This window comes from Protopterus annectens, chromosome 9.part0 (genome assembly GCF_019279795.1).
Source record: "Protopterus annectens isolate FY-2018-M chromosome 9.part0, PAN1.0, whole genome shotgun sequence".
Lineage (NCBI taxonomy): Eukaryota > Metazoa > Chordata > Ceratodontiformes > Protopteridae > Protopterus > Protopterus annectens.
In genome coordinates this window covers 1123094453-1123108535 of record NC_056743.1, presented here as the reverse complement: position 1 = coordinate 1123108535, position 14083 = coordinate 1123094453, and the positions used below count along the sequence as shown (strand labels likewise).

Sequence of the window (14083 nt, the reverse complement as noted above, 5' to 3'; positions counted from 1 at the left end):
GAAATCTCATTCTTTTCTCTCTCTTTTTTTTAATAGCGGGTGGCATGTATCCATGCGTATGATACATGCACAGTCCTTCTTAAAGGAAAACACACCACAGTGTTAAGAAGGCTTTTTTTTTTTAAGAAAAAGGCTGGGCAGCAGAAGTGCCAGTATGCCATACCTGCATGTACTGGCCCAAAAAAAGCCTTGCATTTATGTCTATAATATTATACATGGAGTGCACTAAATATATTTCAAATCATCATCATCTTTCGGCTTTTCCCATTAGGGGTCGCCACAACAGATCATCTCTTTCCATTTCTTCCTATCCTCTGCATCTTGCTCTGTCACACCAACTGCCTGCATGTCCTCTCTCACCACGTCCATAAACCTTATCTTAGGCCTTCCTCTTTTCCTCTTACCTGGCAGCTCCATCCTTAGCATCTTTTTCCCAATATACCCATCATCCCTCCTCAGCACATGTCCAAGCCAACGCAATCTCATCTCTCTCTTGCTTTGTCTCCAAACTGTCCAACGTGAGCTGACCCTCTAATATACTGATTCCTAATCCTATCCATCCTAGTCACACCGAGTGCAAATCTTAACATCTTTAACTCTGCCACATCCAGCTCTGACTCCTGCCTTTTTGTCAGTGCCACTGTCTCCAATCCATATAACATAGCTGGTCTCACAACCCTCTTGTAGACCTTCCCTTTCACTCTTACTGGTACCCATCTGTCACAACTCGCTCCTGACACTCTTCTCTACCCATTCCACCCTGCCTGCACTCTCTTCTTCACCTCTCTTCCACATTCACCATTACTCTGAACTGTTGATCCCAAGTACTTAAACTCATCCACCTTTACCAACTCTACTCCCTGCATCCTCACCATTCCTCTACCCTCCCTCTCATTTACACACATATATTCTGTCTTAGCCCTGCTGACCTTCATTCCTCTGCTCTCTAGAGCATATCTCCACCTCTCCAGAGTCTCCTCAACCTGATTCCTACTCTCACTACAGATCACAATGTCATCTGCAAACATCATAGTCCTCGGGGCCTCCTGTCTGATCTCATCTGTCAACCTGTCCATCACCACTGCAAATAAGAAAGGACTCAGAGCTGATCCTTGATGTAATCCCACCTCCACCTTAAATGGATCTGTCACTCCCACTGCAGTCCTCACCACTGTCACACTACCCTCGTACATATTCCGTACCACTCTTACATACTTCTCTGCCACTCCCGACTTCCTCATACAATACCACAACTCTTCTCTAGGCACCCTGTCATATGCTTTCTCCAAGTCTACAAAGACACAATGCAACTCCTTCTGACCTTCTCTGTATTTCTCCAATAACACTCTCAGAGCAAACATCTCATCTGTAGTGCTCTTTCCTGGCATGAAACCATACTGCTGATCACTAATCATCACCTCACTTTTTAACCTAGCTTCTACTACTCTCTCCCATAACTTCATGCTGTGACTGATCAGTTTTATCCCTCTGTAGTTACTGCAGCTCTGCACATCACCCTTATTCTTAAAGATGGGTACCAAAAACACTTTTTCTCCACTCCTCAGGCATCCTCTGACTTTCCAAAATTTCATTCAACAATCTAGTTAAAAATTCCACTGCCATTTCTCCTAAGCACCTCCATGCTTCCATTGGGATGTCATCTGGGCCAACAGCCTTTCCATTCTTCATCCTCTTCATAGCTGCCCTTACTTCCTCCTTGCTAATCTGTTTCACTTCCTGATTCACTATCCCCACATCATCCAACCTTCTCTCTCGCTCATTCTCTTCATTCATCAGCCTCTCAAAATACTCTTTCCATCTACTCAACACACTCTCCTCTCTTGTGAGTACCTTTCCCTCACTATCCTTTATCACCCTTACTTGCTGCACATCTTTCCCAGCTCTGTCCCTCTGTCTAGCCAATCGGTACAGGTCCTTTTCTCCCTCTTTAGTGTACAATCTCAAATACAACTCTCCATATCCCTTATCCTTAGCTTTCGCCACCTATCTCTTTGCCGTGCGCCTCATATCCTTATATTCATGTCTACTTTCTTCATCTCTTTGACAATCCCACTTCTTTGCCAGCCTCTTCCTCTGTATACTCTCCTGTACTTCCTCATTCCACCACCAGGTCTCCTTGTCCTCCTTCCTCTGTCCAGATGTCACACCAAGCACCTTTCTAGCAGTCTCCCTTACTAGTTCTGCTCTAGTTACCCAGCTATTCAGTAACTCTCCACTGCCTCCCAGTGCCTGTCTTAACTCTTCCCTAAACTCCACTTCACAATCACCCTTTTTTAACTTCCACCATTTAATCTTTGGCACTGCTTTTACACTCCTCCTCCTCTTCTTGATCACCAACGTCATCCTACAGACCACCATTCTATGCTGCTTAACTACACTTTCCCCTGCCACCACTTTACAGTCTACAATCTCCTTCAGACTGGCCTTCCTACATAGGATATAATCCACCTGTGTGCATCTTCCTCCACTCTTGTACATCACCCTATGCTCCTCCCTCTTCTTAAAGTACCATTCACCACAGCCATGTCCATCCTTTTTGCAAAATCCACAATCATCTGACCTTCTGCATTCCTCTCCTTAACACCATACCTACCCATCACTTCCTCATCCCCTCTGTTCACTTCAATAACATGCCCATTAAAGTCCGCTCCAATCACTAGTCTCTCACCCTTGGGTACACTCACCACAACTTCATTCAACTCACTCCAAAATTTCTCTTTCTCATCCATCGCACACCCAACTTGTGGAGCATATGCACTAACAACATTCATTATTACACCATCAGTTTCGAGCTTCATAAATATCACTCTGTCAGACACTCTCTTCATGTCTAAAACACTCTTGGCATATTGTTCCTTTAGTATAACCCCTACCCCATTTCTCCTGCCATCCACACCATAATAGAACAATTTGAACCCGTTTCCTAAACACCTGGCCTTACTTCCCTTCCAGCTGGTCTCTTGCATGCACAATATATCAACCTTCATTCTCTCCATCATATCAGCTAGCTTTGTTCCTATACCAGTCATACTGCCAACATTCAAAGTTCCTACCCTCACTGCTACACTCCTAACCTTCCTCCTCTCTTCCTGACTTCGGGCATGCCTTCGCCCTCCTCTACAAAACTGGGGAAAAATCAACTTTATTATGCACCTGTCTTACATCAAAGAAGTGCAGAAGAGGTTTATTTTGCATGGGTTTCAGAGCTGTTATGGTCTAGTCTTCTGTTAATGCATTCACAGTAGCTACTGCAGAACAGAAATGAAAAGCCAAATAGCTTTCAAAGCTGTAAAATACTTCATAGTGCCACACAAAAAATACAAACTGAAGTCTTCCACATATTTTAAAGCTCTAAGTCCATGAGAGGTACACTTAACTTCTGGATACCGTCTGTATGACAGCACTAATTGGTTCACTGCTCTCTGACATTTTTTGTTCTTTACAAAGGATTATGATCAGATCGCTCTAATCATGACTAACTTCATTATGCTCGCAAGGTAATTTTGTTGACATCCAGGTCTCAAAAACGTATTAAGCTTATAAATGGGTGTGGATGTATACATATTTGTGAGATTTCCAAGGTAGTAGACACATTTATATAAATGTGAAGGTATAAAGTTGTTCATTTGTACGACAACCCATTGACTTTTTTTTTTTTTTTGCTGTTACTGGCTATAAGACTTCATGAGTGTAGGAGCATTAACAAAATAAATTATTCCCATTTTGTACAGTATTTACTTTGGGGAGTACATATGTTACAGATAATGCATTATCTATTCTTTAAGTGTGTCCTTTTGAAGCTTCTAAGACCCTGAAAGGGTAAATATGCAGCAGGTTCTGATACAGCCTATGTAATATAAAGCTTGAAAAATCATTACATAATGAGGAATGGGAATCTTCCATCACATCTGCTTGTCATAACTAACTACAAGACTATGAAGGTCGTGCAGTTTCAATTAATAGAATTATCTGAAATCTGCTTGTATTATTTTGGCTGTTTGTAGATCATTACTTGTTGGCCATTTTTTTAAGTTTAACTGGATACAGTGGATATATTGCATTTAATATCCAGGAGGTTTGCATTACTATTATATCACTGATCACTAAAATTGTAATTTTCTGAGTATGAAACCTCACAAAAATGTATTTTCTTTTTCTGGTGTGATTCTGACAGTTGAGAATGGAGATTCTTTTGACTTTCAAGGACTGAGGATGGACTGGTTCCGGCTGCAGGTATGTGGTGCAAATAATTTTTGTCATAATCATTAAGCAAGCAGTCAAGAACTGTAAAATTCTCTTTCCCATTAAATTACTGAATGAGCAAGGAAAAGCCTGAGGTTCTTGCTGAATCGATTACACAAACACAGGCAGACAGACAGAAGGAGCCTGTATACATCACTGAAGACAATATATTCATAGGTGGTTACTGGAGTATTGATCCAAAGGTCTTTATACGCCTAGTCGTTTGTACCCAATATAATAATAGAGGCACATGGGATATATGCAAATTAACATTATGAACATCAGGTGTTTCAGCTCAATGGCAATTCTGAATGCCCATGACTTGTTTTATCGTTTTAATGGTCACTGCAAAAATATCCCAAACAACAAGCAGTAGTGCTGTGCTGATGAGGTCATAACAAGGCCGAAATATGCATATCCACAGCTAGTGGGATTTGGCTTTATTGACCTGAAATTGTCCATTAAAATGAACTCATTTATAGTATTTATATTAAAGGTAGAAAGGTCACACAAACCATTAAGTAAAAATTGCACAAAAACCCAGCCAAACTAGACTTTTAACTGTGTGATACCTTAAACCTCTGGTAATGGAGGCCCTTGGGATATATGCAAATGGCCCCTTAAGGACATGGTTTCTGAATTCCCTTACTTTTTAAGTCTTTATGCCTACAGAAACACTTGATGTCCATAAAGGGTAATTTGTGTATACCCCATGGGCATCCATTGCAGGTAGTTTAAGGTATCACACAGTGAAAATTCTAGCTTGGCAGGGTTTTACTTGCAGTTTTTTTATAATTATTTAGTGCATATCCTTATACCATTTATATTGCCTCTTTTTCTTGTTTTTGCCTGAAAGGTGCAAAAAATAAGGCTGATGTTTTAAAATAACATACTTCTCTGTTGCTACTTTCTCATTTGACAAATTATAACCATATAAGATCAAACACAGGTTTAGTATCATTGGTCTTTGATTCAGTTACACTAATCTTCAGAAAATGAGCCCTAAAAAAGATTTTCTTGTATTTTCAAGTCATGTCTTCTATATCAGATTGAAAATGGTTTATTCAGAATTGTGTTCATCATTTAAGTTTTTTTTAATTAGCGAAGTTCTGATTTAGTGTCTTGAAATTAATATATATTTCAACCAATGTATCTTCGATAATGTTTAAGTGAATGCATGCTCATTAACCATAGTCTTCTTTTTTAATTTAAGCTATCATTTAGTTACCATACAATACAAGTTTTGAATGGTTCTCTCTCTTTTATGCGATAAAGTTACAGTCTAGTGACAGAATTAAAACATTTAAAAAAACTGTAAACATTTTAGGTTTCTCTGATATTCACTTGACAAGTTAAACAATTTACAAAGCTGAAGACAAAACCACACCATTGGGTATAACCACAAAGATGAGTTTATTCACAGAAACTCAGTTAAGCATGTTTGTTGATCTTTTTTTACTGCATCAACGTTTGCCTTATTAAATACAAATTATAATAAATTTCTGATATGTTAAACATAAATTATAGCAAAATTTATTAGGGCAATGATTTTATAGCTCATGCCACTCGTGTTTTCACAAATTCAGTGAAACATATTATTCTTGGTGGGTACCTAAGTGTAAAGCAATGGATAAGATATATTTGGAATGCTCTGAGCAGTAACGTGTATAATTTTTAGTCCAAATTGTGGGAAGAGGGATTAAACTAGCATTTCTCTCCCTATTGTTTACCTTTACTATAACTTAAGTCCCTTTCTAGTTTGTTTACAGTCCACTGGGCAAAATCTGCAGTACTGAGAAACATTCTTGAAGAGCTAGTTTTGTTTGGACATGTTTCAGTGGGTCAGGATTAGCCTGTAGTTTTATTAGTTATCTAAATATAAAAGGTTTGTTACGTACCACTAAACTCTCCTCTAAGAAAAAGAAAATCAGCAAAAAACATGAATGTCTTGAATCTAAAATCCAAGACTATTGCCTGTAATCTGCTAGTGTTTAACACAAGCAAAGACACTACAGTACTGTTTTTGATTTGCTTCTCCCAGAATAACATGACTCTACCCCCTCTGAAGGAAAATGTTTTATTTTTCCTGCTGCCATTGCTTTTAAAGTTTCAACTGTTTACATGCCCAATCTACAAATTCATCCTGTACTGTAGTTATAAACATGTCTTAGGATAAAGCTGTCTTTGGTATCAGCAAAGGATACCATCATGAGTATATAATTGTCTCCTTAAAGTTTAAGCCATAGACCCTCTGTATTCATCTTTAGCCATGACATTACACTTAAAAACAAAGCATATCTGTAAAAACAACTAATATTCCCTCCTACGGTCATGGCCTTAACATGATGAAGTTTATTTTCTACTACTATTCTTACATGTGTATTATCTGGAGCTTTATGTTCCTTGTAGGGTCAGTCCTGAGAGGAAAGGTCAGATAAAACATGATCCAGAACCCCCTACACTCACCCCCGATAATTCACTTTAAAAAATCTGAATACCATTCCACACACATGAGTCTAGCCTGACGTTGGTGGTCAGTATTAAGCACTTGGTGGCTGGGTGATCACCTAGCCACACCAGTCTCATCTCCACAAAGCTGCATATGGCCACCCGGTGGGCTCACCACCTGCAAGAAGAATTGTGCTATGTTTAATGCCATTTAAGTGGCAGGCAGGGAGGTGGAAACAGCATGGATTATAAAGGGCTGGACCATGCCAATAGAAACTTGCCTTTGAGATTTACTGTTTTTATCTCATTGCTGTGTGGACCTTATGAGCATATGCAGGAAGTTTTATTTAAGTTTATTTACACAGCAATTATTTAAGTATTTCTTTATTGTTGCATGTGTTTACTAGATAGGTGGGTTAGTCCAAAGAACATTTTCAGAAAGAATTTTTTACGGAAGTTTGACAATGTGAGTAATTCACAATATATATAAATAAAGTATGCAGATATTAAGAAGTAAATAAATCATAGGGATTTACAGAAACAATAAGTAATATACATTTTATATAAATATATATGTAAGATGTATGTACAAGATGTGATACCAGGTGGGGCACCATACAAGGTGATGGGTTCTCCTATAGAAGGAGATGGTAAAGAACTCCTTTATGCTGCACTAAATCTAGCTGGTCAAAAAGTGCCAGGTAGCTTTAGTAGTCTTGCCTTCACATATAGCATTAGTTCTTAAACCAGACATCTTGGACTGGGATGGACTCTCTTGTGCTGAAGGGCTGGCCTTCAGTAGAGACCCCAAGTTATTGCTGGGGTACTCAGTTTCCCATATGGGTGTTATTCAGTTAGAGCTTGTGGTAGTAAATGTAAAGGTCACCTCAGTACAACTCCAAGATTCTAAACTGAACAAAGGAAGACTATGTTACCTGTGTGTGTGAGCACAGCAACTGTTTTGTGTATTCAGCCTTCTTAGGGACCAGGAGTGCAGTTCTCAGTAGAGTACCACTTTTGTAATTTGTAATTCTACTGGGAAAATTCATTGCTCGTATAGAAAATTATGCAGATACATGGACTGAGTGGCTCACTGTTGTTGGACTTCTGAGCTAGTCCTGGATTGTCCAAAACTATTGTCTTATTTAGAGCCTTGTAAGTTTATTTGATGCCACAGCACCTTCAGCAAAGGACATTCATAGGTTCATAGATTAGTACTAAGCTAACTGCCCTTGTGAGCCATTTTAAGCCTAGGCAGTTATCCATTGTGAGTCTCAAACCCTGCACCTTGTGTTTGTAAAGCAACACCTTAATCATTAGGCCACTCTCCAACCCCCTTGATTAACTCTGTAGTCAGGTCATCAGACCTGAGGTCACACATTCTGAATAGTCTATTCTAGAAAGATGTTAATCTGTCATCTGCTCATAATTTGATGGTTAGTTGGTTCAGATGTGTGCCAGCAGCTGGACAGACCTGGGAAGCCCGGTGTGCAGTGAAGGTGTTCTGAGAGCTCAAAGCTGAGGCTTCTGTGGCAGATGAGCTTCCCCATATTTCTGTGAGGTTCAGCTATATAGATTGTGTATTACCCCTGTTTAAGGCCTCAGTAGTTGCACCAGCAGCAGCAAGAAGCTGTCGCCATAACTGGACTGGCACTTATCTTGAAGGTACATCTTGGACTTGGTGAGTACCTACAGTAAGGGAATCAATCAGAATAGAAAAACTGGCTTTCCTTGTAATACCAGCAGTGTGGTCCTTGAATATGGCTGATATATACTTATAAGCCAGGAAAGCAGCAGCTCTGTGAGTCACTGAAGCAAAGTCTCAAGTGTAGGAGGTGCTTAAGAAGGCCATGTAAAATTACTTTTGGATGATCTTAAAGAGTTACTGGAAGACTATCCAGTGACTTAGGAAAGGAGACATAATGTTGTGCTCATCATGGATGGAGAAATATTGTCCTTAATTGGTGACCGTTTTTAAGTGGAAGGAACAATCTGATGAATTCTGTATCCAGTAGGCATCCCTCCCTCTGAGAAGGCAGCATCAGAGGAAGGTGGTGGAACTGGGTCCATTTAGAAGATGTGGTCACTATGTTCATGAAGCAATTCCTCTGTTACACTGCTGTAGGAGTGTATGATATCCATTCAGAAATGCTGAAGGCACTGGACTTTATTGGAGATGTCATTCTGAACACACCTTCTAGGTTGAAGGCTATGACAATGCCTCTAGACTGGTGCAGTGGTTCCCTATTTTCTAATAGCAGGGTAGGAGTTTATAGTCCAGTTACAAAGAGTTAATAGTTCTCAACCTTTCTGCAAAAGCAATGGCTGCAAGATGATCAGCAGGTTGATTAGAGCTCTCCTAGTGGGAAAATCGAAACTCAGAAAAAATGCACTTTGTCAGGTTGGGGTAAAAGTCAGTTACTGGCTAGTAATTATACAGCCTGGATGCCAGCAAAGAAGGAATTTGGAAAGTGAGCATGAAATAAAAAATAAAGGAAAAGAAAGAAAGAAAACTTTAGGAAGAATCTTACAGCTCTTCAGTAAAAAGCAGTTCAAGTTTCAGATTTGGTACAAGAAATGCCTACCAGTAATTCAGAGGACAATCCATCAAATCCACTCAGAGGTATTTAAAATAAGCAAAACACTGAAGGAGTACATGAAGTCAAATAACAAAAGACTAAAAAAATAATAGCTTTAAATAACTATTCAGATGAACTGATAAAACTGCAATAAATAGAGGGTGAATGAAAAAATAAAGGCTGACTGAGTATGAGGCTTCTTATGAAAGTACAGTTGTGTAAGAACTTACCAAAACAGTAGATGTCCTACTGATCACTGTTGCAGTACTCCTGACATATGGAGTTGTAACCACTGATGTCTAGCCAGGGTACCAAAGCTTTACCTTCCCAACGCATGGTCTCAGCTCGTATGCATTGTGGTACATGGATGTACAACATGGATCCTCAGACTATCTGTAAGCCAGTGGCTTGAAGACTACTGAGAGAGGAGACTGGAGAGGTGTACTCAAGCAGCTAAGAAAACTCCCCAATTTCTAATTAACAGAACAGATGTTATAAACCAAAGGGGAGAAGAATATGAGGATAAAATGAGTTAGAGAAGAGGTGATAGAAGGTGAGTGGAATACTGAAATAGTCATCAGTAGCACATCTGCACAGTTATGGCAAGTTCTTACACAACTGTACTATGTACTGACTGAAACTGGTGCAACATTCTTGATATACGGGTGATTCACAGGGCTGAAAGAGGAAAGAAAGGTGGTTGTCTACTGAGCAGAAGAGTTGTCCAGCAGCCTGGACAGGAAAAAATGAGCAAAGATTGACCTGGACAAAGCATCAGTTTTGTAGTGCTTGGTTAAGGTGTGTACAGAAGAACAATTGGCAGCCTCTAAAACAAACCTGGAGTATATTCCTTTGTGAAATGCCCCCAGGGAAGCAACTGCCCTAATGAAATGTGCTTCAGGGCAGGAAGGCAAGATCTTACCATATTGCGAGTAACAGAAAGAGATAGCCTTAGAAATCCAAGCCGCAATTGTTTTTTTTTTTTTTTTTCGGAGACTGGCTGGCCCAGTTTAGGGCTCATGAATAATACAAAAAGCTGGTCAGTTTACTGAAATATTTATTTTTGTCCAGATAAAATATGAGCAGGCTGTGAATGTCCATAGAATATAAGATCTGTTCCCCCTTGTTTTGTGGATTGGAAAAGAAGGTGGGAAGATTAATAGCTTTATTGAGGAATTAGTCCAGAAAGTCATACTGTCCTTGTGAAAAATAAGAAAAGGGAGAATGACCATGAGAAACTCTCCTAGCAGAAATGAGAGCCAAGAGTAGGATAGTTTTCGCAGTGCAAAATTTTAGAGAAGCAGAAGATGCTGGTACAAAGAGAAGAAACTGTAAGCATTTCTGGTACAAAATTAAAGTCCCAAGGGGAAGAGATGAGTTTCCTAGGTGAGTTAAGATGCAAAATTCACCTGAGGCAAAGCTTGACCTCTGCCCCTTGCCATAAGTGCAGGGCTAAGTGGGAGGCAAGCATTGATAGCTAATAGGTGAGCTTTTGTAGAAAACTAGGCCAAACTTGAATTAAGTAGTTTTTCAGAAATATTGCAATACAGCAGGAACATTTCCATTTAACCATGTAAGATTTTCTAGTAGTGGGTTTCATGATCTCTTGTAGGAATTGAACAACGTCTTTAGAGAAGAGGTGTCTTTCAGGAATTAAAATCCTATCACCCATATTGTCAAGTTGAGAGATGGAAGATTTAGGTGAAGCGATCATTTTTGCTGAGTTGTCAGGTCCGGTGGAAGAGAATTTCTCCTGTAATTTCTCTTGGTCAAGTGAAATGGCAGAGGAAACAAGTGCTGTATCAGCCAAAATGGTGCCAAAAAGAGTTTAGGTGCTTCCTTTTGTACCTTGAGAAGGATTTTTGGAAGAAGAGACAGAAGAGAAAAAACAGAGGAACTTCCCTGCCCACGGTAAGGAAAATATATCTGTCCTCTAGCCTGTGAGACAAGGGTCTCTGTTGCAGAACTGCGGGAGCTAATTGGTGGTTGGGGGAGCTAATGGTTGGTTGGTGATGCAAAGAGGTCTATCTGAGGAGTGCACCACTGAAGGGTGATCATCTGAAAAGCATCTGTGTTCAAAGTCAATTTGTGGGGGTCCTCCAGGGAGCAGCTTAGAGAGTCTGCTATCACATTATTATGAGAAGGAATGTTTGTGGCTGTGAACAAAATATTCATTTGGTTTGCCAAGTTTCATGCCTCCTGTGATAGCCAGAACAGTTGGCAAGACGTGGTGCCTCCCTGTTTCTTTATGTACCACATGTCTGTGTACATTAGGAGTTGCTCAGGTTTCTAAAGTTATGTAAAAGTCTGAAGTGCTTGCAGAAGAGCCCTTGTTTCCTTCAGATTGATATGTAGATTCAGGAACTGAGGTTGCCATTTCCCCTGCACCCAGTGTGATTCTGTCAATACCCTCCCCACACCTTATCCAAGGTGTCTGTGTGAACCTGTTGAAAAGGAGAAGATAGTGTGAATGGCAGTCCTGGGTTGAGGATGCCATGTCCTTTCCACCAAAGAAGCTCCTTTTTCAGACAATGGAGGTGGGGAATCAGACTGCCCAAGGGCTGACAGTGCTGGGACCACAAAGATTATAGGTACTATTGTATTTTCCTCATATGAAGTCTGGCCATGGGGAGCATATGGATGGTGGCTGCCATGAATCCCAAAGTCCTTAGCATCTGTCTTGCTGAGCAATGAGTTGTTTAGGAGAGATTGTGGTAAAAAAATGACAGACTGTGAACTTTTTCCAGGGGATGGAAGGTATGCATTTTCTTTGTGTCTAGTCTGCATCCAAGGAAAATTAGAATTTGTGTAGGGACCATGCAAAATTCTTTTGCAATTTGTAGTGAAACCCAAACCTATAGATGTTGGAGAATGAAGTGGAGATGCCAAAGAAAAATTTCTAGAGAAAGAGCTTAGATCAATATGTCGTCTAGACAGTGAAAAATCTGGATTCCCAGAATGCAACAGAAAGCTACTAGTGGAGCTTGACACTTTGTGAGCACTCTTAAAGCTGTCAAAAGACCAAAATGCAGAGCAGTAAACAAATGTGAGGAGTCAGAGAAAAACCTGAGCAATCTCCTGTAAGAAAGATGAATTGGTATGTGTAAATAGGTGTCTTTCAGATCTAGTGACACTAAAAAAGCTTGGGGGAGATTGAAAGGCAGAAGAGAGTGAAGAAAGAGCATTTTGAAAAATTGTATCTTCAAAAAAGTGTTTAGGATGTTAGGTCAGGGATGAATCTCCACTGCCCTTCTTTCCTTGGGATTAGAAAAATCCTGTTGTAAAACCCTTTTCCCATGAAGTCTTTTGGAACTTGTTCTGTGGTGCCCTGTTCAAAAGGTCTTAATAATGGGGGCCAAAAGGATATTTAGCTCTGAAGAAGTTTTGGCATGCTTTTAGACTGGAGGGGGTAATTTCCCAAGATGTAGCATAACCATCCTTGATGATGGAGAGGACCCACTTGTCTGTGGTAATAGCTTCCCACATGACCAGGGAGAATGACAGCCCTTGGAAAAGAGGAGTAATGAGACTGAGGGCAGGGAGAGGGATGCTGCAGAAGAAGTCACAGAATGTGGAGTCAGCCATATTAGAATGGGCCAAGTGTTTAAGATGTTGGGTCTCTAGAAAGGTGTTCTGAGTTGAAAATTTCAACGTAAGGTTTTTGAGAATGAACAGTTGACAAAGTGAGCAAGATTTGTGATTGTGTTCAGGGCCTAGGCAAAAAAGACACTTAGCATGCAAGCCCTTGTATGGAATCTGCCTACTGCACTTGTACTTACCGATCCTAGCTGACATTTAACAACTTTCAACAAAATAGCATAGGAAGAAAAGGAAGTTTCACCAGTGAAGCAATTATCTGGATAAATGATCGAAGCAAAAGTAACAACGACCAAACAGCGAATGGCCCAATGGTTGCATGTCTTGCATTTGGGCTGGCAGTGAGATTGTTTTAGGATCCACGCTCATACGTCTGTCTATATACCCCAATGCATATGAGCTAAGGTCATGCATTGGATGTATGACCTAGGGAAGGTAAAGTTTTGGTAAACTGGCCAGTCATCAGCAGTAACAACCCCATGTGTCTGATTTTTGTCAGGATATGTGCTCTTTCATAAAATAGTAGAGTTTGAAGACAGTATGTGTAATGGCTTTCTATCTGACTGTAGGTATTGTATATGAGGCTGTTAATATGTGTAGACCAATGAGTGTGCAACATTTTGCTGAATCAGTTTTATCAAAAATGGAATCAGTAATCATCCTTATACAAATATGTTAATTTTGTCTAAAATAAATAGAAAACCAAGCCTTCCATTCTGAGACTGCTACAGCCCTGCAACTTATTATTTTCCCTGTGGTAAAACACTCTTACTCTTGGTTACAGGAGTTAGCTAGTTTGTTGTGTATGTATGTATGTGTGTTTGTGAGAGTGTCCAGGGAAGCACCTTCAGAATATTCTATAAAGAATATTCTATGGACTATATGGAAATGAGATAGTTAGGCTAGGTTTTGTTTTCAGTCACGAGTCATAACTCAGACCATAGACAAAGACAAATCTAAACAGGGCAACTGAAAAATAGTTGTATTCATTATAGCTGTATAGGTGTACTCCTTCAGGTAACATTTTTATGCTATTTATCCCTTATATTCTATAATCATTTTAGAATTTCTTTGCTAGAAATGATCTGAACAGATTCCAACTATGTCAAAGGAATAGTTTTGTTTAGTTTTCAGGTGCTAAGATGTGTCGTCAGTTTCCTTCTCCTTATTATCTTCATTTTATATGTTGTATTGCA

At 39.8% G+C, this 14083-nt stretch overlaps 1 protein-coding gene across 2 annotated transcripts in view; it reads left to right on the top strand.

The window, feature by feature from the left end:
• The window catches only part of NCKAP1L (NCK associated protein 1 like), a 1498172-nt gene that overhangs the window by 643735 nt on the left and 840354 nt on the right, over window positions 1-14083 (top strand). For both annotated transcript variants that reach the window (XM_044083976.1, XM_044083975.1), the window contains one exon: window positions 4196-4254. In XM_044083976.1, coding sequence (XP_043939911.1) covers window positions 4196-4254 — 59 coding nt within the window. The remainder of the gene's footprint in view (window positions 1-4195; window positions 4255-14083) is intronic.